We start from the raw sequence: 27,004 nt of genomic DNA on the forward strand, positions 1-27,004 counted from the left end.
AAAGGCAAGGTCCTAAGCCCAAGAGCAACCCTCTTCTGGCTCTGGTCAGCAACCAGGCACAGAAGCCACTCAATTAATTCACACTGCGGGGCTGCTGGAGGCGCCTCCACGACGTGCACTGCCGAAGAAAAGCCACCCCTGAAAGGGGAAAAAGTCACAAAGGTGGGGGGAAAAACCCTCAATGACACAAAAAACCCACTCATACCACCCATGGTATTCATGTGGTGTTTTATCAGTCAAGGACACTCCCCTTAAATAGTGTTTAACAACAAGAAAACCCCAAAAAACCCAGCCTGCTGCTACCTCTAATCCTATTTATATTGCCCTGCTGAGGTTGGGGCAGGATGGATGCAGTTCCCCTGCAAGAGCCTCACATTTAACCCCATAAACCAAAGCCAAGCAGCACAACGCGGCCATTCGGCCACCCCCCGGGTTATAATTTTTCCCCATTTCTGGGAAAGGTGCTGCAAGGAAACGGCCTCACCAGAAGAATTTAGAGCAGAGGTACTGACTGATATTAAAACATTATCTACAAAATACCACGGTCCTTCCTTCCAGAGTCTGCAAAAACAAATGCTTTCAATGCCTGTTCACTTCCTCCTTTTATTATTTTATTGTCTTTTAAATGTTTCTCAGTTTTCCCGAGCCCTTTCAAGGCTGCTAAGCAGAGCTCACGTCTGGCCCAGCAGATTTGAGCAGCGCCGGTGACAAGGTGACAAGAGCCAGCCTGTGACAGAGAGACAATCCCCTAAAGGAAAATCCAGCCTCAGGTGCCGCTCCAGCCTCTAAAATACCAATTAATGCAGCCTGGGGCTGGGGCACAGGGAGGGGACAGGGTGTGAAGGCACCTGGTGGAGGTGATGGCAGGACAAGTCACACCCTTTACACACCAAATATTGCAAACACCCAACCTTGGGGGCCTTAATCCCCGTGGGAAGCGGCACTGGCTGCTTTTCCCTGGTTGCAGTCCAAGAATTCACATAAAAATATGAGCCAGAGGGAAAAACAAACACAAAAACCACCAGGATCGCAGGACGTACTGCGACTCGCAAACTGTATTTGCTGCACCCAGATTGAAGGCAAGGTCCCTAAACCCAGAAGCAAGGTCCTAAGCCCAAAGGCAAGGTCCTAAGCCCAGAAGCAAGGTCCTAAACCCAGAAGCAAGGTCCTAAGCACAGGAGCAAGGTCCCTAAGCACAGGAGCAAGGTCCCTAAGCACAGGAGCAAGGTCCTAGACTCAAGGCAAAGCCCCTATACCCAGGAGCAAGGTCCTAAGCCCAAAGGCTGGAACAGAGCACATCTGTGGAGATAACCCATTTTCCCAGTTTTAACAAAAAAAAGCCCCAGCTGGCGTGACTGCCCCAGCCCTGCCCAATCCAAAGCCTGTCAAACAACCCTCCCTTCGGGCAAAACCGCCCTAAATAGCACTCTTCATTAATGTGCAGCCAATTAAGCATCCTGTGAAGTGAGCAGTGACACCCCCTTGCAGGTCCCAACCTGGCCTGGGTGCCAGGCCAGCCATTAAATCTTATTTTTGGGTGTATTTATTTCTCTGGCACTTCCTGGCCTTGAGAAATATATACGTAAATATCTTTATAAACTTGAGTTCAATTGGGAGCCGGGAAATTCACCTATTCTGCAAGGAAATTCCTGCCCAGGACACAGCACGTGGGCAGGCAGTGGGTACCACAAAACCCCAAGCAGATCACCCAGATCTGGGGAAAATTCACCCAAATATGGCAAAAATTCACCCAAATCTGGGAAAAGGGACCCCTGTGCAGTTTTAATGATTCCAGGCGGGATCGCACGCAGGTCACACATAGATGGGGAAGCCCATGAGTGCTGCCAAATGGTCTGCTTTTCAGGTTTTCAAAATGATATTATATGAAACAGAATATAATATATAATTAATATATAAGATATACTATTATATTATTATTATTATGTGTTATATATATATATTATTATTATGTGTTATATATACTATTGTAATATAATATGATAGTATTATTATATTATATTATATAATCATTATCTAGTAATATAATTATTATATATTATAATTAATATATTATATTAATATATATTGTATTATATTATATTATTAGATAATAATTATATAATGTATTATATATTATTAAATATTATATATTAAAATTATTAGATAAGATATTATTATTATATAATAACTATATAATATATACTATCATATATTATAATAGTATGTCTTATATATTAATTATATATTATATTATATTATATGTTATATGTTATATATAACATATATAACATATAACCTACAATATATATATAACATATAACATATATATAAGACATATATATATAACATATATGTTATACTATACTATTATATAGATTATATAGATGACATGATGCATATACTATATTATACATAGCATAATGTATTATGATATCACATATATGAATTATATTGCGTTTCATTCTATTGCATAACATTATATTGCATTATATTATATCGCATCATATTAAATAGCGTATAATTGTCAGCATCCTGCCACTAGGCACCTCATTCCCCAAACCCCAGCAAAGGAGCAAAGAAAACCCACCACACGCACCCCCAAAGCCCACAGGTCGAAAAGCACCATTCAAAAGGCCTGCCCTGGGCATTGCTGTGGCCGGAGGGGGACAGTGACATTCGGGATGCGTCAGATCCAGTGCAGCACAAGGTCTCGCTCCCCTTATCGCCGGGAAGCTCTTGCAATAACCCAGCGTCGCGATTAATCAGCGCTTTTAAAGGAAAAAAGGCAGGAATTGGGCAGGAAGGGCATTGCTGGGTCTGAGTCAGCCAACGCCTGTCATGCGTCGAGGCACAAAATCATCAGAATTAAAAATAAGAGAGTTACTAACCCATGATTAATCTCATTCCTCATTATCTTGCCCTCCCACTGGCATTCGAAGGCTGCAAGTGCTGTCGGCGGGGCGAGGACATCGGGCGATGAGCTGAACTATCATTGTTTGGGGAGTTTTTCCTGGAAATTTTCAAAATATTTCTCATCGTGCAGCCTTGGGAATGGGATTTTTATCTGCTTTTATAATCATTTTTTTTTCTAAAGAGGACAGAAATCCATTGGTGGGGTTTTTTTCTTACATTCTGTCTTCATTTTCTGTTGTTTGCCCTGACCTTCACCCATTATTTTAGCATTTTGCTTATAAAACAGGAAAAAGGACCACCAGAAGTTAAAAAACTAAAGAAAACTGGGGAAAAAACAGGTTTTCCTAAGGCAAGGAAAGGTCAGCGCTAGCAAACCTTCCAGGAAAGTCCACGTTTTGTGGCGATGAAGAGCAGCTGAGCTCCTCTTGGGTGAATTGTTTTACCCAGGGAGTGACTGGCCCCGGGCTTAATTAGTGGAGAAAATGAGCCTGCCCTGCAATCTCAGCAGAAAATGGCATTTCTGTGCCATTCCTCTTCCTGGAGAGGTGACGGATGAGGGTGGGAAAGAGCCCATAGACGGGCGGGGTGTTGAATAAAAAAATCAAGCTCCTCTGCCCCCATTTCCATCAGGCAGCTTGTTCAGCTACTACTCCTATTATTAAGGATGATTATCACTCTTTCCTCCATCTTTCCTTTTCTCTATGGCCTCACATGAGCTACTCAAACCACACAGGGGCTGGAAGAGGACAAGATAAACCCTAAATTTTTAATAAAGCATCCTCCTTGCAATGAGTGAAGCGGGATAATACGGATTTGCTTCTCCACGGGGCATCCCGAGGGCTAATTGCAGTCTGGTAAAAACACCGCCATCAAAATGAGAAAAAAGAAGGTCAAATACCCTTTTCCTGGAGTGGCGAAGCTCTGGATGTTTGCTTTTCATTTTTCTGTTGCTCTCGGCGATGTTCTGACGGCAGCGGCGGCTCCTGCAAAGATAAAACCATGGGAAGGGCAGGAAAACAGCGGCAGAGGCGCCGCGAGGAGGGGGAGCTGGTGCCTGGGGGCGAGTCCCCCCAAAGCTGGGCAGGGGATGGGGATGGAGCCGAGATGCTGCCCCATAGTGCACTGCACAGTCCACACATTTTCTCTCATCTCAAGAGCAAGGCCACGCCAGCACTGCTTATCCATATAACCAGGGGCTGATTTGCAAAGCCCAGGGGAAATCCCAATTTTTTTGGGGGGGGGGGGGCGGGGGGGGCATGTCCCGTCTTACCTCAAATCCTCAGGGGCCGCTTTGCTGGGCTGCAAATCATAAGGGACACAGAGATGTTCGTGGCTGTTAACGCTGCATCCTTGAAGCACAGGGCTGGGCTCTCCCAAGTCCCTCGCTGCTATAGAAAAGAATCATCTCAGAATTCCTTTTCTCTCTGAAAACACAGTTTCTTGCCTGTGAAGTCTTTGGCCTGGAAGGGCTGGCAGCCTGGCCCCTGCCTTCCCTCCAGCGCGGGGATGAGGTTCTCGGGGACATGGGTTAGCGCCAGGGTTGGACTCGATAATCTTGAGGGTCTTTTCCAACCAAAAAGATTCTCTGAGTCTATTTTTACAGCGCGGATGAGCACTGGGAGCTGCCATTACTCCAGCTCCATGGGACAGGGTGCTGGAGATGCCCGAAGAACGGGGACATCATCCCCGCAGCCCGGGTACCCGCTGCAGGCCACTGCGCTGGCCCTGATGGGACATCCCGCGTGGGGACAGCTTGTGGGGCCGCTGCCACTGCTGTCTCATCAACTTCTGGGGTGCCATGGGTTTTGGGGTGCTGCGAATTGGGGTAAAGCCGATGCTGTCCTGAGCTGGGCAGCCTGCCAAGCGGGGTGAGGAGCCCATGGGGGGTCGGACAGGCTGAATTCCCCCCCCCGCCCAGGTGCCCTTCACCCCCCTTCCAGTCCTCCCCCCCATTCGCACAAGAAGAAAACAGCTTTTTCCCCAGTCTGCTCAGCCCCTAAACCCGCGGCCGCCGGAGCCCCCAAAGCCCCCCCGGGGCAGCTCTCACCGCCCCGCTCCCCGTGCTTACCTTCCAGCCCGGCACCGCCTTGGGGGGCACCCCCGGACCCTCCAGCGCTGCTCCCCCCACCTGGCACCGCTGGGGGGGCCCGGGCAGGACCAGCCCCCGGCGCGGCGGGGAGGAGCCGGCACAAGGAGGGGGGAAGACGGAGAACGGGTGGGCGGCGGGGGGAGCGGCTGGACGGCAGGTCCCGGAGGGCCCCCCCCCGCCCCGCCGCCGGGATTGCCGACCAGCAGCGGCGGCCCCGGCCCGGCCCCGGAGGCGCTTCCTTCCTGCGACGGGGCGGGGGGGCCGCAGCGTTTATAAGCGGGGCGGAGGGAAGGCGAGCGGCATGTCAGAGATTTGCCGCTCCGGCCGGCCCCTCCGCCATGCGGCGGGTCCCGCTGCTGCTGCTGCCGCTGCTGCTGGGGCTGGGGGTGAGGGGGGAGCCGGGGCCGGCCTCCCCCTCGGGCGCGCAGTGCCTGGAGCACGATTGTTTCGGCATCTTTTGGGCGGCCCGGAGCTTCGCGGAGGCCAGCGGGGTGTGCGAGCGGGGCGGGGGGCACCTCATGACCGTCCGCTCCACCGTGGCGGAGGATGCGATCGGGCTGCTGCTGCAGAACCGCAGCGGGCGGCTGTGGCTGGGGCTGCGCCTGGCGCCCTCCCTGCCCTGCACCCAGCCGGCCCAGCGCCTCCGCGGCTTCCAGTGGGTCACGGGCGACCGCAGCACCGACTATTCCAACTGGGCGTCGTCGGAGCGGCGGTGCGGGAAGCGCTGCGTGACCGTGTCGCGGCAGCTGCGCTGGGAAGAGCGGAGCTGCGAGTCGACGGCCGACGGCTTCTTCTGCGAGTACAACTATGCGGGGAGCTGCCCGCGCCTGCCGCCCGCCGAGGGGCTGCTTGTCACCTACACCACCCCCTTCGGCGCCCGCGGAGGGGACTTTGTGGTGCTGCCAGCCGGGAGCAACGCCAGCATCCCCGAGATAGGGCTGGATCTCCGCTGCGACGAGGAGAGGGACAGCGGGGGGCTGCGCTGGGGACGTGACGCCCCGGGAGCCTGGGCCTGCCGCTTGGCCAACGGGGGCTGCGAGGGGACGTGCGGCGAGGAGGGTGGCTGGCCACGCTGCTCCTGCCCCGACGGCAATGTGCTGGCCCCCGACGGGCGCAGCTGCAGTTCGCCCTGTGCCGGCGCGCCCTGCCAGCATCACTGCATCGTCACCGGCACCACCTTCTTCTGCATGTGCGAGTCGGGCTACCGGCTGGCGGCCGATGGCAGCAGCTGCGAGGACATCGACGACTGCGCCGTCTCGCCCCAGCTGTGCGAACAGGCCTGCGTCAACACCGAGGGCGGCTTCCAGTGCCAGTGCTACCGCGGCTACGAGATGCTGGGTGGGCACTGCCGGCCCGTCTCGCACTGCTACAAGACGCCATGCGAGCAGAAGTGCGAGGAGGTGCCCGACGGGTACCGCTGCGGCTGCTATCCCGGCTACACCGTGGACCCACAGGATCCCAGCCGCTGCGTGCTGCACTGCAACCGCAGCCAGTGCCCGGCGCAGTGCGACCCCCACAGCCTGTCCTGCGAGTGTCCCGAGGGCTTCGTGCTGGATGACGTCGAGAGCAAGAAGATTTGCGTGGACATCAATGAGTGTGACATGAACTACTGCCAACATGACTGCGTCAACCACCCCGGCAGCTACGAGTGCCACTGCCACGCCGGCTACCAGCTCCTCAACCAGAACGACTGTGGCAAAATCCTGGAGGAAGATGGGGATGGGGGGTACTCGGGGGATTTGGGGCCTGAAGCCCAAACGCCCATCCCCAGCCGGACCCCACCGAAGGCAGAGCACCTCCACCCTGGTGCACTGGTGGGCATTGCCATGGGTGCCCTCTCTGCGGCCCTGGTGCTGTTGGCCCTGGGCTACCACCTGGCGAAGAAGTGCTGCGGATCCCCCAGCAGCATGGATTACAAGTGCGGTGGCCCCCACAAGAAGGAGATGGGACTTCAGCCGGTCACCTCGGGCTGTGCCGCCTCTGGCCAGAAACTGTAGGGAGAACTGGGCGGGACAGAGAGAGGGAGGTGGGCAAAACTGGGTAACATTTACTTCCTCCCCCCCACCTTTTTAATGATGAGGAGGATTTGGGAAAGGCTGTGATCACCCCCACTTCCAAACCTCCTTGCTGTTTTCCAGCCGGCTCTTGCAATCCCCACACCAGAACTCAGCTTTGCCTTTCCCGAGCCAGTAGCTGGGGGGGCTGCACGGAAAAATTGTTTGTGTGTCACAGAAGGGATGTCTCCATCTGGAACTGTTTAAATCCACATCAATGTGGGGGGAGAGCATGGGTGCCATGGCCTGTGGGCCATTGGGGACCATGGAAGGTCGCCTGGCCCCCAGTTCCCCCTCCTTGGGTGGGCAGTGTGCTGCCGGGCTGGGGGTGATGGTTTTCCCGGAGCTGGGGTGCTCCTGCCTTTGGCTACGTTCAGTTTTGGGTGATGGAAGAAGGAGCAAAGATCCTGTGGTCAGCGCTTTGTCTCGCTCCTTCGCCCCCCTCTGCTTCGTCAGCAGAAACCTCCGGTTCTGTTTTCCCCACCCCTGCGTTCTGCCTCTCCCCGCTGGCAGCAGAGCGCGTCTCACCTCGGATCGCTGGCGACAGTGCTGAGCGTCACTGCGGGGGGGCTAAAACACCTCACTTCTATTCCCTCTTACCCTCCCATGGCTTTTCTTGGGGGGCACAGCGGTTAATCTGGGATACCGAGAAGCCCGGGGTAATTTTTTTCACAGTAGGAAACATTTGCAGCGCTGGGGACCCTCGCATTCCCTGGGCAACTTCTTCCCTGATTTTCTACCATCGTTGACTGGGTTTTACTTTTTTACAAACCCACCTCTCATATCCATAGGTTGTTTTTTTTCCCGTTTTTCCTTTAGTCTTGCTCAGGGCTGATTCTAATCCATGTTGGACCTCATGGCAAAACTTTCCCGGGGGGTCAGGATCCGGACCGCTGCTCAGCACTGGGGAGGAGAGAGAGCTGGAGAAGTATGTTCTGCATTATTCCAGCTCCATCCTTGGGTGGGGAGACCAGGGGCAGCTCTGCAAATCTGGGGGGGCCAGGGGGTCCCGCTCCAGCAGCCATAGGGGGTGAAACCTGCGGGTGTTGTTGCATCAAACAGCATTTCCCCTGACACCATAGAGCTGTGTTGCGGCCTCCAAGGAAAATAAAAAGCTATGCCTTGTCTGAACTGTAGCTTTCCTCATGTAAATGGTTCAACCCCCTGTTTTATACACCCGGCACGTTTGTAAATACTTATTTATTTATTGGAAATATACCCTACGCAATGCACAATCACATGGTGATTTTGTGTGTCGACCAATAAAGCTTTAACAGTCTGGTTTATAGAAAGCTGGTAATGACATATTCTTTCTCTCTCTCCCCAAAAGTGACCGTGGGTTTTCTTTCCCTCACCGATCGCCGGCCCGTCTGGCAGCCAGAGCTCCAGAGGTCACAAACCTCGCTGGAGCAGGAAAACAAACCAAAAAGGAGCATGGGGCTGAAAACGTGCCCCGCTGCTCCCTTCAGCCGTGATTAAAATAGAAGGAATGAGCCATAAATAATGGAGAATGAGAATAACAGTAAAAGGACAAAGTTAGAACCAAATAAGCTGAAAATGGCTAATTGAACGCTACCAAGCTGGTGTGGCCTCAGTGCTGTTCTGCGGCTGGAGTTTGTCTGGGTCTATGTTTCGGGTACCACCGGGGGTGATGTTCACCCGTGGCATTCGCTTCTCCTGGGTTTTCTGGTGGAAAATACAAGTTTGCTCCTGTCTTTGCTACAGTCCCTTTGCCTGGGAATTTGGGGTGTGCGCGGCAGAGGTTTATTGGTGGTACTCACGTTTGTTTCCTTTTTGCATCAGCTGAAGGGAGGTTTGGGTCTCCCTGGCGCCTGCCCAGGCTCAGGTTTGCGTATTCTCGAGCTTTGACCTCAGGTGCTAAGAAAACCCTTTATTTTTCACATCAGAGGAAGCCAAAGGGGTCAGATTGCTGCTCCAAAGGGGTCAGATTGATACCGCTGCTCCCCACGCCTGCAGAGCTGGTGCAGAAGTCGGTCTGTCCCATCCCCTCGCCCCGGGGCTGGTGGGTTTTAGGGCTTTTCTCCACCTTTCAGAGCATGTCTCGGGCAGGAACGGGAAGTTTCTGTTTTATTACTGTGGACGGACACGCACCCCGTGTCTCCGGTCACCAGTCACTGATGCATTTTGACATCCTCCCAGCGGGGAGGCTCCTCAGTGCTGAAAGTAACGGCAATGATTAATCAGCCGACGTAATTAACTCTATGCCAGGCCAGTCTTATGGCTTTTTGATTGTGTGGGACTGCTTGTCCCCTCTCCGGCTGGGGTCCCCATTGCCGGTGCCTGGGGGTGGCCGGCAGGGCGGGGGGACGCCCTAGAAGGTGGTGGTCTTTGTGAGGAGGGGTCCTGGCTTGCAGCAGGGCTGGGGATGCACGGGCTCCTGCTGGCAGGGCAAGGGGGGGCACATACAGCCCTTGCCCTTGTCCTCCCCGCGCGGAGTGGCGCAGTAATCAAGGGGCTCTTCCTCATCCTCCTCCTCCTCCTCGGCAGTGCCGTCCCCGGCATGGCAGCAGCAGAGGCTGGCGTCCAGGCAGCGGCGCAGCACGCCGTGGAAGGAGTGCCGGAAATTTTCGGAGAGGAACCCGTAGAGGATGGGGTTGGCGCAGCTGTTGGAGTAGCTGAGGATGAGGGAGGCGTTGTTGACGGTGGCGTCCAGGCGGCCGGGCAGCAGGAGGTTGACCAGCTGCACCACGTAGAAGGGCATCCAGCAGACCACGAACATGGCCACCACCATGAGCACCAGGCGTGTCAGCTTGCCCTCAGAGCGCCGGCGCTGCTGCCAGCCCACCCGCTGTGCCACTGCCCGCATCTTGCCCACGATCAGCAGGTAGCACAGCCCCATGGCCAACACTGGCAGCAGGAAGCCCAGCAAGGTGGTGTAGACCACGAAAGCGGCTGACCAAGCCGGGCTCGGCCACAGGAGGTTGCAGGCCACGGCTTGGCCGTCGCGGGTGGTCGCTGTGCCGGCGAAGATGGGGATGGGCGAAGCCACCAGCAAGGAGAGGAGCCACACGCCGCCATTGACCATCTTGGCCACCCGAGGCCGACGGTAGGTGGCCGCCCGCAGCGGGTGCACCACCGCAATATAGCGGTCCAGGCTGAGGACGGTCAAGCAGAAGACGCTGGTGAACATATTGAGCCCATCGACGCCCAGCACGGTACGGCACAGTGCCCTGCCGAAAGGCCAGTGGTGCAGGGCAGCCGAGGTGGCCACGAAGGGGATGCTGAGCATGAAGAGCTCGTCGGCGATGGCCAGGTTGAGCAGGTAGATGTTGGTGGCCGTCTTCATCTTGGTGTAGCGCAGGATGACGAAGATGACCAGTGAGTTGCCCAGCAGCCCCAGCAGGCACACCAGGGCGTAGATGCACTGGATCACCACCATGCCTGCCATCTCTCCCGCCTTGCCACCCCACTGCGCCTGCCCCTGCTGCCGCCCGGCCTCCCCCGTGGCCACGCTGGTGTTGGGGGGCACCTCGGAGGCCGCCCAGCTGGATACGGTCCAGAGGGGCACGCTGGCCGCCTGGGCCCCTGCTGGGAGCTGCTCAGCGTCGGCGCTCATGCTGGGAGCTGGTCCATGGAGCGCACAGCAACGGGGACCACCCTGCAGGCAGGGCACGGGCAAAGAGAGAAGGGGGTGAGAGCTGCAGATGCAAAGCACATTCCCCTGCCCCCCGTTTGGATCACGGCCACATGCATCCAGCAGCTCCAGCCGCGGACCCCCGGATCCCTCCATCCACCCCCTCCTTGCCCTGGTGCCTTCGCATCGCTCCCCAGGAGCATCCCGGCTCTTTGGGGGGTCTTAGGGGCATGGGGTGTGCATTGTCCATGTGTGGCGTGTGCATTATCCATGTGTGGGGTGTGCATTATCCATGTATGCTGTGTGCATTATCCATGTGTGGGGTGTGCATTATCCACACATAGGGTGTGTGTTACCCATGCGTGAGGTGTGCGTTACCCATGGGTGGGGTGTGCGTTACCCACACATGGGGGCACAGTGATAAGCCCCATGGCATGGCCTGGCAATCCACGCCACCATCCATCCACCTTAACGAAAATCTATGGATCTCAATGGTTTCATTAACCCCTGCGGGGCAAGCAAGCAAAGAGAAGGAGAAGCCGAGCTGGGGAGATGTTTTACCTCTCAGTCCTTCAGCGGTTGGAGGAGCCGGTTGGGTCCCTCCTGGGGGGCAGCAGCAGGTGCCGGCGCTGCTCCGGTGAGATCCACGGGCTGTTGGTGATGCCAAGTCCTGCTCGATCTGAATCAGATGATCGGGAGCATCTGGACCCTTTAAAGCGACAGACAGAGCACGCTCGCCGGGTGGGAACCCAGGTTCTTCATCCTCGCCCCCATCACCCCTGCCACGAAAGCCAGCTTCAGCATTAAAAATACGTTAAAAAACCACAATCCAGGTTTCTGATAGATGCTTTCTGCTGGAAAACAAAGCCGCAGACATCCCCTTAACCCGTCCCCCTGCGGTGCTTTGCTGGCTCTGCCCGCGGCGAGGACCCCCAATCCGCGGGGGCTGCGGCGGCCGGGATGCTGCACCGGGCCCCCCGCAGCCCCGGAAGCGCCGGGGTGTCCCCCCCGGCCCGCCAGGATCTGCAGGCAGGTTGCCCTTGGCGACTGGCGCTAGCCCGGCCCCCGCGCTCGCTCCCGCGGCCCTTACGCGCGGCCCCGCGCATCCCCCTGCCCCGGCAGCCCTCCCCGCATCCCCAAAGCGGGGCGGGAACGGGGAGGAGCGGCCCCCAAACTGGTTGTGCGCTAAAAAAATCTCACCCCGAAGCAAAGTCTGCACCGAATTGCCTGGTGCAATGAGCGAAAAGGGGCAGAGATTGGCGTATTTTATTTATTTATCTTTGCATCTTTTTATAGCAACTGTTCTTTTTTAAAAATATGTATTTTTTGTAGCAACTGTTCTTTTTTTTCTTTTTTTTTTTTTTTTTAAATTTTAATTGTAAGTAATTGTTATGTTTGTGTTTGTTTTCCGATGAGAGGGATCAAGGGCATGTTTGCAGCAAGCACTCAGAGCAGGCAGGACCACTCGTGGGTGCCTGTGGGAGCTGGGGACCTCCTGAGATGCAGCCCTACTCCCCCCATCCCGGTCCACACCACCAAGTGATGGAACAAACAACCTTTGTCTCAGTTTTTGGCGTCTCACGCTCCCAAGTCACCACGTCAGGTCACCACGGGTGGGTCACGGAGGCTTTGGGAAGTCCGGGTGGAGCTGTGAGCTGGCAGAATGACCTCATGGAGTGGAATATAAATACATTAATATATTATATTACTGCGAACAGCCCCCATGTGCATGGGAAAGCAGGTGCACTTTGCTTCTGGGTGCTTAAATATATGACCATAGTTAATTACACAGCTGGCAGAGATATTTTAGCCATGACACCCCGGCTTAAATATTGCGGATGGGGAGCAGCGGGGAAAGCCACTGGTACCCAGAGCTGCAGGGATGGTGGCACTGGGAAGCAGGGCACCCCATCTCGGCATCCTGCTCCCCGAATCATCTCCATCGGGTGTTTTACCAGGGGGAAAATGCCACTGGGGTCCGCAGCGGTGACACCCAAGTTCCCGGCGTCGGTGGCTGCCCGGCTGGGCGCGGGGCCCCAGGAGGGGACACCGTGCTCCGGGGGTTCCTGTTGCAGCCGGTGACCGGAAAAATGTGTCATAAAAACAATTGAAGCCGCCTGCAGATTACATCGACCCCCTCCACCTCCCAGGAGGAGCAGGAAACTTTTAAATGCTCCTTTACTGTAAAGGAGGAAACTCCTTGGCGGCGAGCAGGACTCATGCCCACATTGTCCTGCTGCTGTTAGTCCTGCCCTGGAAAAGCTCTGGGTGAGGAGCGCCAGGGATGGAGAGCAGGCACGGGGGCACGTTTTGGGGGTGGCTGGTGTCCCCTTGCAGGCAGCTGGGGGTGCCCTGACATGGGTGGGTTGTCAGTGCCCATCGCTGCAGCGGTTCAGGGTGATTTCCCAAGGGATCCTGCCCCCCGTGCTTGTAAAACACGACTGTTTTCTAAGGCAAAGTGCTCCCCGTGGCTGGAGGATTTGAGAAGACTCTTCACCAAGAGGGAACTATTTTAAGTGAGTTGCCTAAGAAGCAAAATCAACCTGCTTTCCATCAAGTGAAGCTCTCCAGACGGTTAATTTCAAAATAAAACACAGGCCATATATTCGGTGATTCTGTCATTCTGTTATTCCCCACCCTGAGACAGCACCAAGCGGTATTTAAATACCTTAAAAAGAAACCCCTAACCTCAAAACCCGCAGCGTGCAATAACAAAAACTGGCTTTGCCAGGGGGAATCCGAAGCCTTCCTGTACCAGTTTATGATGAACACAACACCAGCTGCCACATGGACATGGGTTTGGATGCCCAATGTCCACCCAGCCAGCAAATCTCACCTCAAACCTTCCAGCAAGAGGCCCGTGCTTGATGTATTTGTTTCTGGCTGCAACCAAAAAATCCACCTTGAAATACAGCCAAAAGAGTTAAAATTGGCCTTGCTCTCCTCTGATCAAAATGAAAATCCAATTAAATATGGTGCTGGGCAGAACAGACTGTGAGGGGTGTTTTTTTTTCCTTTTGGGTTGTTTATTTTTAAGTCTTTTCCTAAAAAAAAAAAAAAAGAGAAATGCAGTTTCATAAAAGAACAGGTGAAATAGTCCCATTGGAAACGTCTGAAAACCAGAATTTTAAAGGGGGTTTCCAGCCCACACCAGGTTCCATAGCAGGGTTGGTAGAGCTCACACCGGGGATGCAGGAGCTGTGTGTAGATGGACCCCACGGGAACATCTACACGGGCAATAAGCCCAGACTGTGTCGAATTAGCCCCATTTCCATACCCCAATGTTGACGTAAACACTCTTTATGATGAGGAACATATCGTTTCCTTCAGTTAACCGTCCCCGTGGCTGATTATCTCATAATCACCGACTTACATCTGGACTCTAATCTGATTAGAAGCAAAGCCAGGCCCAGGGCTTTGCAGGGCTAAGCGCAGCCTGGTGCTGAAGGCTTGGGCTCGAGATTTGGGGGTCGCTTTGCCCTTAGGAAGCGCAACCGCTCTGCCGGCATCCAGGAGCTGCTTTCTCAGCTAAAAATAGGCTAATCCCTGCAGTAAGAGCTGAGCTGCTATAAAAATGACGCTGCCAAATGTGCGTTTTCTCCAGCCTCAGCCTTTCAAGCTCAAATACAAAACCTGAGCAGCTTTTCCACACATTCCCTGCTGGTTTTAGCCATGCAGGGTGCAAAAACATCTGCGTACAAAACCTTTGCTGGAATATCGTGCGGTTGGAAAGGAGGAGAGGGAAATACGACTCGAATGCCTGACCAACTTTAATTTAATGTTGTGAAATTAAGGGTTGCATGGGTCGGTTAAATAAGAGTGGTCTCCTCAGAGACCCAACGTCCCCTTCTTCATTTACTCCTTCCAAAAAGAGCTGGCAGAAAATGAGTTGAAACCAATGAAACCCAACTACAGGTCCTGTGCTCCTGGTTGCTCAAGGGTCTGGGGGAACACAGGGCTCATCTGAAAATCCTGCAGAGAAAACAACACAAGATGCTTCACCACCATGAGAAACAGCAGCTCCAGGCACCAGAAAACCCCAGTTTTCCCCCAAATTCAAAGCACCCATAGCTGGAGCATCACCCGCTGGCCTTTGAAGCCAAGGGAGAGGCATCATCCCCACCCAGGGCGTTGAAAATTGTTGTTTTGAGTGGTATTGTTACATTTTTTCCGGAAAACTCGCTCTTTGCAATTAGCTGAATGAAAAGGCAGCCTGGCAGCTGGACATTGTCACTGCTGTCCCTGGCTGGGGACACCCTGATGCCTGTGACACCCCGGGGTACCAGCAGGTGAGGAGGTGAGGATGCTCCTGGCATCACCTCCCACAACCCCACGGGTGGAAAAGGCTTTAATGGGAACAGGTGAATAAAATCACCCTGTTTGGTTTTATTGCGCACATGCTTTCCTCTAACAAAGTAAAAACATTGCGGGAGGGAAAGGGATTTGCACCAGGTTGTGCCCTGAAGGCTGTTACGGCTCTTTCTCACATTTAAACCAGGGGTTGGGATGTTACACAGCATGATTTTAGGGCTGTTCCTACAAATTGTCTTTGGAAAAAGACATCACGCTGCAAAGGCGGAGCTTTTTTGGAGTAAGCCGGGTCCAAGCCCCCCCAAAAGATTCCACAAGGAACAGCATGCAAAACAAGAGGAGGAAGCATGGGTAGGGTCATGAAAAACCTGCTTAATTTCCCAAATGCAGCAAATAAAGCTGATTCCCGACCCCTCATTTTGGTACCCCGGGACAGGGTGGTTTGAGCATGGGGAGAGGTCAGACCCGGGAGGGTGGGGGTGTTGCAATATCGGAGCTTTTTGGACGCGTTTGTTCACAAAAGTCGGATGAGCGATGGCTGTCCCCTCCGGGAGGATGTCCCCTGTCCCCTCCAGGAGGATGTGCCGCTGACCCTATGGGAGGACGTCCCCTCCAGGAGGATGTCCCCTGTCCCCCCACCCTTCCCTTGGGGTGCCGGGACTGATGCTCCGGGAGCGGGGAGATGCGGGGGGGGGCAGCTGCTGATGCATAAACACTCGGGGAGGGTCCCCTCCCGTCCCCTTCATCCCCAAAGCTGCCAGATGACAGATGCCGCATCCTGCCTTTGTTGGGACAGGGCGGAGGGGCCGGGAGGGGCTGATATCATCGTCCCCAGCCCCCCCGGCCCTTTTCTGCAGCCAGAAAAGCATCTTCAGTTCCTTTTTATCCTGGGTTATCTCAGGAAATCACGCCGGCGACACACATCGGAGGTTTATCCTGAGCATGGAAGAATTAACAGGAGGTTTTGCCTCATTGGTGTGGGCAGCACGGGCTGGGAGGTGGGTGCGGGGGCGTCCCTGCCCCAGGACAGCGTATTTTGGGTGCACCTGCCCTGCACTGGCAACATCGGCAAGATATTGTCTGAATTGTGGTGGGGAACACGGAACCTTGTTCCAGTTCTGCTCGGGTGAGGCACCAAAAGGAAATCTGGCACTTTCTAGTGATGACTGTTGACCACTCACAGCTAAAAACGTAGAGGAAAAGTCCCTTTTACAGAGAAATAAACAGCTTTTTGCTCTGAAAAAGCCTTCACTCTCACACGAGGTGCGGCCTCTGGAAAGAAAAGCCTCTAGAAGTGCCTTTGCCTGTTGGTGCCCCTGAGTTGGGCCTGGGGAGCGGGAGGAAACCGGTGTCACTGGGTGGTGTGGTGAGCGGGGGGACAGGAGCCGGGATGGCAGAGGATGTTGTTCCACACAGGGGATGGGGGCCCCTAGCTGCTTTTTAGGAAAAAAAATAAAAAACGAAAAAAGAAAAAGTGATTTTCCTGATATTGTTTTGCACCTCTAAAGGAAATTCCAGGACTGGGAACCTTCAGGGAAACAATGAGTGGGGCAGGGGCGAAGGTGGGTGCCCCAGGCTGGCGCGGTGCAGCAAAGCCAGGACAGGTCCCCACGCCCCCCAGTTGTTTGGGACACAGGCAGGGCCTCTGGCAGGGCCCCCAGCCCGTGGGGACGACAAGGGGGGCTGCATGGCATCATCTGTATCCTGCTGCCTGAATCCCTGCCTGCATCCCACTGCCTGCATCTGCACACAGCATCCCTGCCTGCATCCCTACCTGCATCTGCACACAGCATTCCTGCCTGCATCCCTACCTGCATCTGCAGAGCATCCCTGCCTGCATCCCGCTGCCTGCATCCCTACCTGCATCTGCAGAGCATCCCTGCCTGCATCCTGTTGCCTGCATCTGCAGAGAACATCCCTGCCTGCATCCCCGCCTGCATCCCTGCCTGCATCTGCAGAGCATCCCTGCCTGCATACCGGCCTGCATCCCTGCCCACACCCAACACTGGATGCAGTGCTTGTATTTTGCTTCTCAACTCCCTGCAACCTCGCTTTTTGGGAAAGAAACCCGAATTCCAGAGCAACAGAGACACATTGGGGTGCTCCTGGTGTTTCTTGTGCTGAAGTTGTCTCTTTTTTTCAGAGGGGCTGATATTTCAGCCTCTCTACAACTGTTTCTCCATCCACATTGCTGCACTTCCCACCGAGACGTGAGTTTTAACAGAAAATGATCATTTCTCTCTGCCCCTTCCCTGAAATAAGAAAGGCGGCTTTTATGTTCAATGCTACAAGTTTCCAGGCTCATGAATATGTGTTGGAGAGACGGTCCCCCTCCTCTGCTCTCCCCGCTGCGCTTCCCTTCCCTCCGCTGAGATGCGAGTGTTGAATTCCCAGCTCAGGGTTCGGTGTCAAACGCATCATTTCAGTTTTGTTTTGTCTCTTTTTTTCTGAGGAGCCCTGTTTATTTACAAATCACCAGCTGGAATTTATTAGGCCCTTAAAACAAAATAAATTACTACACAATGGTGCCTCCCTGCAGCTGGTCTGCTATTAATTTGTGCTGAGTGCTGGAGGTGGCTCAAACCCATCCCACTCTCCCTCCTGAGCATCCTCCTGGCATTTTGGGTGCCCAACTCCATCACCTCATGGTCAGTCCAGCTTTACTCCCTGCTTTGTGCTGAAGGACTCTCTGATAGGAAAAATGAGTGTAAAAATAATGAGATAAATATATATTTTAAATATTCAATGATATTTTGCCTTTCATGTTTAAAGAGCCCAGGCCGATTTGTTCTATTCCTCAGGGTCAGGCAAGCTTTAGCAGGCTGGGACTAGCGCCTCCAGGGCTAGAGCACCCCCCCACCGTTACAAGGATTTATCCCCCAAAATGACCTTGTGGGTTTGGTCCCTCCTGCCCCTTGCAGACTTAGAACCAGCCCTTGCTTTTCTATACATTAAAAGCCACAAAGCCCAGGTCCTTAAACACTCCTGGCACCAGGATCCCAATGTCACTAATCATTCGCCGTTGGCCAACACACCCATTATTTTAAGTGAATAAACTGTTTGCAAAAGCATTTCCTAGAGCTGTCCTCGCCGTGCCCGTGTCCTCGCCCTTCCCCTGTTTTTCCCCAGCGGCACGTCCCGGTTCGTTCTTTTCGTGCTGAGTTTGCTTAGAATCACAAAGAAATAACGGAGCCCTGGTGGTTCTTGCGACCTCACCCTGCAGCGCTAATCCAGACAGACGGTTCGAGTTCATTTTAACAACCACCCTGCCCGGGAGAATGAAGGGAACGTGTCTTTGCCGGCGGGATCCCCGCAGACCCCCCCTGGTTTGCTCCGGGGGCTGCAAACCCTCTTTTCCCCTCCCAGAACAAACCCAACGCCTCCCCAGTGCTGGTGGAGGGGGGTTCGAACCGCAGGGCAGCGGAAAAGCAGCAGGAGTTATTTTGTGTCAAAAAAAACCCCCAACAGCACTGCTTGTATTTCATATTTCTGACAGCTTTTGCGCCTCCCCAGCCAAGCTGGAAAGTAAACAAGCGCAGGGTTCAATGACTGCAAAAACGCTTGGCTTGCTAAAGAGGGCCGAGCACCTTCCTCTGCCGCCCCCAGGGCTCCCCCCCCTCCCTAAAGCTCCGGTTATCAGCATCCCTGACATATTTCGGCTGCCTGGGAGCAGTTCCCGGCAGAGCCGAGCTGTGTCTCACCACCCAAGCATCCTGCTGCAAACACAGCACGCCGGCCCCGCTGCCAGCGCGGCCCGTGGGACCGTGACACGACATGAACCCCCGGCGTGTCCCGTCCTCCTTCTGGCCCAGCTGGGGACCGCGCTGCTGCAGGACGAGGGGTGCTGAGCCCCTTTTTGGGGCTGCCCCCCACCTCCAACCCCCTTCACACCCCACCAGCTGCCACAACCTCGTTCTCATTGATTTGTAGCCCATCAATGAGGGGAACAACCTCACGTAGGGTCTTGGTTCTTCCTAATTCAGAAAAACTGCAGCTTTGTTTTGTTTGCTTTAATATTTTTAAGATATATTACAGCATAATAATACTATTATTAGGATTATTATTGGCAGGCAAGCCTCAGAATCACCAATTTTGGGTTTTTAAGATCTGCAGCATCCACTGTTTGTAGGAAACCCTTAAGCCAACAAATTGCAAGTAAAAAGCCCTGGTTTTTAGGCAGTATATGGTTTCCCACGGGCTGGTTTAGCTCTCCTCAGCCTGTTTTTGCCCCCCTGTCCCCACACACAGAGAACAAGGACCTATCCTGCTCCCCCAGCACTGCTGCACCCCGAATTTTAAGCCACGGCATCAGCCTCAGGTGGGAAACCAGGAACAGTTGTGGGGGGTAATTATTGGCTAAACGAGGGCTCTTTAGGTGTTTTTGGCAGGGTGAGCTCCCATTTAAAGGGTGCAAAGAGCTTTTTTTGTGTGGGGTGAGAGTGTTCTTGGTGGAGGTGAGTGCTGGAAAGCTGTTTGTGCTCTTTTGTTCTTGTAAATCTCAGGTGGTTGGGCTCTCAGTGCAACTCCTACAGAAAAATAAGAGCTGTAGCATCCCTTGTTTTGCTGGAACCGTGGGTTGGTGGGAGCAGGGACCTGGTGGGTGCTGGGGGAGAAGCTGCTGGGTGCTGCTGTTCTCAGAGTGTTGGGATGTGTTTGCAGTGCTGGTGTCTTTTATTCTGCGTTTGCCCCGCTGATTTTGCTCTGGAGAAGCGGCCTGGGCCTTGGAGGGGTCTGCTCTTGCAGAAAAATCCAATGTGACCTTGGAAAAATCCTTTTTCTTTTTGCCTTCCGGCTTGTTTGCTAACAAGGAGGCATTTTGCCCTTTGCTTTGCACACCCAGCCGTGCTGCCGGGCAGCTTCTGGCGCCGGTGTGGCGTTTTGCAGGCAGAGAAGAGAGAGAAACGCTTCCAGAATTGCTGGGGAAATGCGGGTCTCCTGCAGACAGCTGCAGCCCGCCCTTGTTGTCTATAGCACTGTGCTACAATTCTGTGTTTTCTCCCCAAAACTCGCTGTGATGGTGCCAGAAGAAGCGGGTGCTGAGTGGTCCCGCACGGCTGATGAGGTGCGGGAGGGATGCAGCAATAAAATCCTGCATTTTATGCCGTTTCATCACTGGGAGCGGAGCTGCTGCTGCTGCACAATCCTGCCCGGCTGGCGGGCTTTGCTAAGCCCGGCTTTGCTAATGCAGCCCACTTATCTCTGCTGGTGACAAAGCGCCGGGGGAGGTAACGCCGGAGCGGCAAAAGGAGCGATTTGGTGGCTGTGCCTGGTTTTGGGGGGGACCCTGGCTGGCAGGGTGTGTGTCCCGGGACAGGTCGGTCCGTCTGTCCGTGTCCGTTTGTCTGCGTCCCCACGCTTGGGCAGCGGGGCGGCCGCGGCTGTCGCAGCCGCATTTGTCGGCGCGTTTGTCGGCGTTTTTCGGCAGAGCTGTCCCCGTGTCCCCGCCTGTAGAGCCCGAAACGCGGGTCTCTGCTGCCCTCTCCTGGCAGCCCTGACTGCAAACCGACCCCCACACCCCCCCCCGCTGGGGTTTTGGGGTGATTTCAGGTGTTTCCAGCCCTGGCTGGCAGATTTAGAGAACTTCCCACATGCCATAACCACCATTATTAAGTCTGCAGTGGATGCAAAGCCCCCCGACGTGCTTGGTCTGGACCCCCCAACACCCCAAAGGGAATGTCCAGCCAGCTCCTGGGTTTGGCACTTGGCTCTGATTTTATTTTTATGCTTTAAGGCTATTTTTTTTTAAACATCCCTTGAAATCTCCAAGCAGAAAGTCATTTCCAGTAAAGAAAACTTCTTAAATATGTGCCAAATGCCGCTTCCCAAGTGCCAAGCAAGCAGGTACTGACCGATTTCTAAAACTCCTTTTCCCTTCCTAAAATACCGTGTTATTGGGAGCCGCGGTACAACTGCACCTTTGATTAGGAGCAGTTTTCGGGCCAAAATGTAAGCGGCTGGCGGGTTTTGACCAGTGCAGTTAATGGCCAGCACCCTGCAGACATCTTCAGCACAGCTGCTGCCTTTATTTAAATTAGTATTCTCCTAGAAAATAGGAACTTTAAACTCTACAAACTCTTGCCCATCTTGCCTTTGGGGTTTCTGCTACATCATGGCTGGGAAATAAAAAGCAACCAAACAACAAACACAAGAGTTTTCAGGAAAGCAACGATATTTTGGCAAATAAAGGCGTTAGCAAAAAGAAATTCCATGGAGTTCAAAAGCTTCATTGCTGCTGGACAAGTGTTTCGGGAGAGTCCTCAGCGTGGGCATCTCTGTATAAACAATAAGGGAAGAAGGCTTTTGGTGCGGTTTGTGTGTTTATAAAGCAAATATTTCAAGAGTCTGTGCTGGGGGGGGGATGGAGCTGGGGTGCTGTGCATCCCCCCGGTGCTGGGCTGGGCAGCTTTGCGGTTTGTTTCCGCGGGCTGGGGAACCACAGTGTCCCCAATGATTGCTGCCCTGGCTGGGCTCCCGGTGGGTTGGACACTGCTGTATTTCACAGCCCCGCTCAATGCCCCTGTGTCTGCGCCTCCCCACGCTCACACCCCAGCCCGGGGACGGACGGGGGCTGGGGGACAACCCTGGGGTGTCCCCAAAACTGGGTCATCCTGGTGAACCCCCTGCTGCAAGGAAGGGGACGCAGCCGATTGTTTGGGCTGGGGATGGTGGCCAAGGTACACAGGACACGTTTGGAGCAAGCGGTGGGTAGGGCCGGCTCAATGCGCCCCATCTGACCCAGCTTGGTGGCTCCCAGCTCCATCTCGATGCCTCTCACATCTCCCCATGGGCTGCCCAGGCAGTGGGATGCTCTGGCTGCATCCTCTCTCCCTTCCCAAAGCTAATAAATCTGGTTTAGCCCTCCCTTATACCTGTTAATAAATTAGGTTTTAATTTGCATGCAGCGGAGTGTTCACGCGCAAGTTCCCTCTGTGTCCCCAAACCTTGGTTTTACTGGCATAAATATTCAGTCTGGAACGTGAACTGTTGATGCTGAATAAAACTTGTAGGAAGAACTGCCCTGAGAAAGGCACGACACTGAACAGTTGGGGACCCTTCTGTCACCTGAACCCCGTGGATTTGCAGGGCTTATGCCCACAGGTGTATTTAATAAACTTATAAGAAGATGAACAACCTGGCAAGAGAATGGATCTGTGTGCTTGGCCACGTGAGACAGCAGAGCAGAAAGAGCTGGATTTATCTTGGCAGTAGGCAGGAACTTCATAATCCCAGATCACCTAAACCCAGGAGGTTTTAACCCAGGGAGCTGAGGATGGAGAAGGGGAGTAATTTAGCTAATTACCCATTGCTCTGGTTGTGTCTCCTTGGCTCTCGGGAGTCTGGGGGTTGGCCTCTGTCCCCCAGCCCCTGCCAGCCCCTGCCTGTTTGCCGTAAACCTTCCCAAAAAGAAAACCTCCCCCAGATTTGGAGGGATGAAATCTGTTTGAAAGGATATTGCGGGATGCGCCGAGTGAGAAATCTTAATTAATATTTAAATAGCGCAGTGGAATTTGCCTAGATCTCACTAGATTAAAGGCAGGCACGGCAATGGATGAGCTCGACTTAGTGATGACAATTGCAGCTGTCCAGAAATACAGTGGCCAAAGGAGCGCTCAGAAGCCTCCCTGCCTTAGTGTCGGGTCCAAATGCTCATGTCCCAGGGATACGGTGCTTTTCTTCTTGGTGGGAATTATATTTGGAGTTTACCCCTTTAGCCCCAGGTAAAACCAATGGAAATGGGCATTTCTGGGCAGAAAGACAACACCAGGACAGAGGGACACATTGATCCCCCCAGCGCTTGCCGTGACATCACTCTGCAGTCACTCGCACCATATTAATTTAGCTGCACCTTATTTTGGAGAGCCAGAGCTGTTTCTGACGGGCTCCTTGAGCCGGCTGAGGTTTCCTGACTGCCAAAACAGAGGAGCAGGCGGCTTTTACAGCAGGGCACTGCTGGAACCCCGCTGGGGATGTACAGAGCCCACAAACAGCGAAACCAGGAGCAGAGAGGCTGTTTTGGTGTGAAGGGCACCCCTTGTCCATCCCTCCCTGGTGCCGGGACCACCAGCCGGTTGTGCATCCCCTGTGTGCCCTGGCCGAGGAAACTCCCCCTGCGCTGGCATTCGCAGGGGAAGGAAGGGCCGCCACCACCTCAAAACCATTTGCAAATAGCTTCTGTTTGCTCAGACAAACACTGGGGAAAAAAAGTACATGCTTTTTTCTTTCCCCTTGCACCAATGTGTTTATTGCCCTCTACACTTGGGCGCAGGCTTAGCCACCAAGCGCCATTTCTAACTGTCTGCTTTCCAACTGGTGACAGTTTCAGCAGTTTTTCAGAAGCGGTTTTGCCCCGAGCAGCGCAAACGCTGCCCTTAAACCTGGCTTTGCTGTCCTCAGCTCAGCCCTACCCACCCACAGTGGGTTGGAGAGCTATCCTTCTTGTTTAAGCTGATGCAAACCAGGCTGGAGGGGGCATCCCCTTTGCTTTCTGGGGGGGACGCTGGTGCATCTGCAAGCCCCCTGCCCGGGGCTGCTTTTATGCTGTACAGAGAGTCCGTGAACATGCTTAAATCCGCTGTGGCACAGGCTTAAGTGTGAGCTTAGCGCCCGTTGGCTTGTGGGCTTTACTTACTGTATGCACAGCTGGAGGGGAAAAAATAACTCACCGGTCCGGTCGCGTGGTTAATGCTGTACCTGAGGAAATGTGTTTTCCTGCCTGGAGCGGCTCTGGCAGCTGGAGGAGCAGCGAGAGGCCTCGGGGCTGGGCTGCTCTTGGCTCCAGCAAACTGCTGTGGCCGTGGAGGATGTGACCAGCTCCCCCGGTCGCATCTCAGCATCCCTGCGCTGGTCGGGAATATCCCTGTGGGATATTCAGCATTTTACATGGCATTCAGCATCTTCCATAGCAGGGATGCTGTGGTCCCGGTGGCAGGGGGGGGGGGGGATGCTGTGGTCCCAGGGGGTGGGGGGGGGATGCTGTGGTCCCAGGGGGCGGGGATGCTGTGGTCCAGGGGGTGGCGGGGGATGATGCTGTTGTCCCAGGGGGTGGGGGGTGATGCTGTGGTCCAGTGTTCCCTGCCCTCCTGCTCTCCCCACACATCCTCTGCCAGGGGGTTGGAGGGGTGAACAACTCACAAAATAGCTTCCCCCCCACCCCATAACGCGGTGCCTCCATGAGCTGGTTCTACTCGCTGCAGAAAACAAACTGCAAGGGGAAAAAGGTGAATCTTCTGTTGGTTTAGTGATTTAGAGCAGCTGGGCTGGTGGGCAGAGAGAGTTGGTGGCCAAAGCGTCCCTCAGCGTGCCCATGAGCCAAAAGAAATGGTGATTTAATTATTTTCTTTTAACTAAATGGCTTCAGCTGGACCACAGTGCTGCTGAGCCTTGAGCCATCGCAGGCTTTCCTTCGCTCTGTGATGCATTAATTTTAAATATCCTGCAAAGTGCAAGGTTATAGCCCCAGGGGAAGGGACCTGTCCCCAAGTGCAGTGACAGGTGTGTATTTTTGCTGGTTGCCTTCAGGAGCAGCACAGCACAGTGGAAAGGGTGGAATTTCGAGCATCGGCTGGTCCTGGCACCAGTTATTACTAATACCAATTATTGCAATAATGCTCGGTCTGGTGTGTAAGTCTGGGATGGTCCTCTGAAGAAAATCACCCAGGTGCTAAAAGAAAACATGGGATTTTTACCGTGTTAGGTCGGAGACTTCAAGGGAGTTTGAATTTGCCCAAACCCTGTGAAATTTCCGTGGTATTTGGGAAACAAATCTCTTGAATCCCGGTGAAAGGGGTGGCCACAACAGCAGTGGCTTTTCTTTCTCCTCTTCTCTCTTGTTTAGCGGATGAACAAATAAAAACAAGGCAGGAAGCAAAAGGCAGGATGATGCAAGGGGCAGGAGGCTGGTGTCTGAGCTGTGTTATTGCAGAGAAAATGACCTGGCACCCAAAGAATTAAAATAATGTCATTGCTGTTTGCTCTGGCTCTTTTTTTAATACGCCAGTCACCTTGACATTTCTAAAAGAATTCTTCAAGTGTGTAAGTTTTTAAAAAATGATGCAACTTCACAAAAGCAAGAGGAGGATGTTTGGGGCTGGTGGAATAAATTGGGAGCTGGAGGGAGGACGTGACCCAAGTGGGGAGCGATGCTGCTGGGAACTGGGATGGATGGGCCACCTCCTGCACCCAAACAGGGGGGATATGGGGGTGTAAAGGGGGCGTTTCTGTGGGCATGGGTGCAGATCTGCACCCCCACGGCCCGAGGTGAAGCAGAAGCCGCGGCGGAGATAATTTACCTGCGTTAATTGTATGCTTTGCCGTTAAGCGTATTGATTCTGAAGAGTTAATCAGACAATTTGGAGGCGCCGTATCTAAAAACACAAAATCCCATTAAACTGATTAAATTAAAACTGAATCCATCTTAAATAAGCCCATGCAACTTAAAACTGTTGAAACAGCGTGTTGGATTCAAATAGAATTATTTCAGTCAAACAAGGCTGTGAGGAGCCCTCGCCCGCCAGTGCCTCGTGTTGTACGACACAGTGTGGTTTGGGACGGCGGTGACACTGGGGAGGGTCTCTTGGGGACAAATCCCTGGGTGGTGATGCTGGGGACGGGGATGTGACCGATGAACATGTGGCCACATCTGTGTGAGGGATGCGGTGCAGCTTTGACAGCTGTTCCTTGCAGCTCGGGGAAAACGCGACGCTCAGCAGAGATTTGTTCCCAGAAATATCAGCTGCACCTGAGCCGGGGTGTATTTTCAGGTGTTTCACACCAAAACCTGAACATTTTTTTTTTAAAAAATGCTGCTTTGCCGTGTGCTTCTTTTGGAGTGGCAGATAGTCCTGGCTGCCCAACCTGGGATGGTGTTTGGAGTTCTCCCATCAGCTTGCAAGTCAGAAAAGGGCTTTGGTGTGGGTGTCGTGTGTGCTTTTACAAACCTGGAGGCTCCCACCTGCGGGCAGAGCCTTGATTTAGGCCTTGCCTAAAGGAGAAGGGAGGAGGTGGCGCAGGGGGCTGTGAGCTCGGAGGAATCTCCGATCCCCACAGTGTCCCCAGGAGCTGATTTGGGTGTCTGGAGGACAAGAAGAGGGTTGTTTTACGTGCCCGGAGCCGGCGCAGGGATTGTCTCTGATTGCATCACTCGGTGAGGCGCTGCCGAGGGCTCTGCGCCTTCCAGCGCTCCCGCGTTATCGCCCGGCAGAGCGGGGCTGCCGACCCGCAGATAAGTGCAGATTGCTCAGTGAGTTTGCTTCCCAATTTGTTTATTTCCCCCCCCCATTCCGAGTCTGCCATCTCTCCTCCTTGACAAGTTCAGATGGCGAGCCAGCCTCTATTCCTTTGCCAGGAAAGCGCTCCTTTTCACCTTTACAGGGCAGCAAGAGTAATCATCATCACCCCATCCTGATGGGGGGACGAGCAGCAGCTCCCGCTGTCCCGACTGAGGAGCCGTTTGCTTTGGAAGATGCTCTCCCTTCCAACCTAAAGGATTTTGCTTCTCCAAGCCGGATGAGCACCGACACGTGGAGCTCCCTGTTATTGGAAGCGAGCAAACCCGTGGGGAAGTTTTATCGCTGAGGATGGTGTGATGTGTGTGCTTCTGCCTCCCTGCCCTTGCATGTGCTCTTGCATGCAGTTCTTTAGCACGCAGGGGCACCAAAACCAGCAAGAAAGGCTTTCCATGGTTATTTTTCCATAGGCAAACTCATGTCACCAATAACACAACATCTGGAGAGTCCAAAGGAGATTGCAGGTGGCTTGGGATGGTGTGTAGGAGACTTGGAGGGGTTTGGGAGGAGCAGAGGGCTTTAACCCCTGTGAAGACGGAGCAAGCGGTACAAGCAGCAGTGGGAAGGTTGCGGGCGCATTTCTCTCTCCCTGGGCCCTGGCTGCTGGTTCTGCCTGAGCAAAACACATGTGATGCCCAAACCTTGCCCCACTCCCCCCAGCACCTCCGTTTGCAGTTGCTGCCCCACAGAAGCGAGCGGAGGGGGCACTAAATTGCTGAATTTGTAGCCCTGACCTCTGCCGCGCTGCCACACTGCT

At 53.9% G+C, this 27,004-nt stretch overlaps 3 protein-coding genes across 5 annotated transcripts in view; 1 reads left to right on the forward strand and 2 right to left on the reverse strand.

Moving 5' to 3' along the window:
* LOC102092436 (GDNF-inducible zinc finger protein 1) overlaps positions 1-5,197 on the reverse strand; it is a 46,027-nt gene extending 40,830 nt beyond the window's left edge. Inside the window, exons 1-4 of one of the 3 annotated variants that reach the window (XM_065059433.1) lie at positions 4,982-5,196; positions 4,184-4,337; positions 3,812-3,896; positions 2,889-3,010 (exon numbers count right to left, since the gene is read on the reverse strand). In XM_065059433.1, coding sequence (XP_064915505.1) covers positions 2,889-2,911 — 23 coding nt within the window. In that variant the 5' untranslated portion in view covers positions 2,912-3,010; positions 3,812-3,896; positions 4,184-4,337; positions 4,982-5,196. Of the gene's footprint in view, positions 1-2,888; positions 3,011-3,811; positions 3,897-4,183; positions 4,338-4,981 lie in introns of all 3 variants that reach the window. The other 2 variants (XM_065059435.1, XM_065059434.1) reach the window with 2 other exon arrangements.
* Positions 5,198-5,211: 14 nt separating this feature from the next.
* THBD (thrombomodulin) lies at positions 5,212-8,348 on the forward strand. Its single transcript, XM_021280428.2, has one exon. It carries the CDS (start codon positions 5,341-5,343, stop codon positions 6,997-6,999), a length of 1,659 nt encoding a protein of 552 aa, XP_021136103.2. The 5' UTR covers positions 5,212-5,340; the 3' UTR covers positions 7,000-8,348.
* SSTR4 (somatostatin receptor 4) lies at positions 8,242-11,776 on the reverse strand. Its single transcript, XM_021280463.2, has 2 exons — positions 11,213-11,776; positions 8,242-10,675 (listed from the first exon to the last, which is right to left on the reverse strand). The coding sequence occupies exon 2, from the start codon at positions 10,631-10,633 to the stop codon at positions 9,389-9,391; it is 1,245 nt and encodes a 414-aa protein (XP_021136138.2). The 5' UTR covers positions 10,634-10,675; positions 11,213-11,776; the 3' UTR covers positions 8,242-9,388.
* Positions 11,777-27,004: the final 15,228 nt, after the last annotated feature.

Source organism: Columba livia, chromosome 3, assembly GCF_036013475.1.
Source record: "Columba livia isolate bColLiv1 breed racing homer chromosome 3, bColLiv1.pat.W.v2, whole genome shotgun sequence".
Classification (NCBI taxonomy): domain Eukaryota; kingdom Metazoa; phylum Chordata; class Aves; order Columbiformes; family Columbidae; genus Columba; species Columba livia.

Excerpts from the sequence above, each read along its gene's own strand:
- THBD (XM_021280428.2), top strand. The coding sequence starts at position 5,341 with ATGCGGCGGGTCCCGCTGCTGCTGCTGCCGCTGCTGCTGGGGCTGGGG.
- SSTR4 (XM_021280463.2), bottom strand. The coding sequence starts at position 10,633 with ATGAGCGCCGACGCTGAGCAGCTCCCAGCAGGGGCCCAGGCGGCCAGC.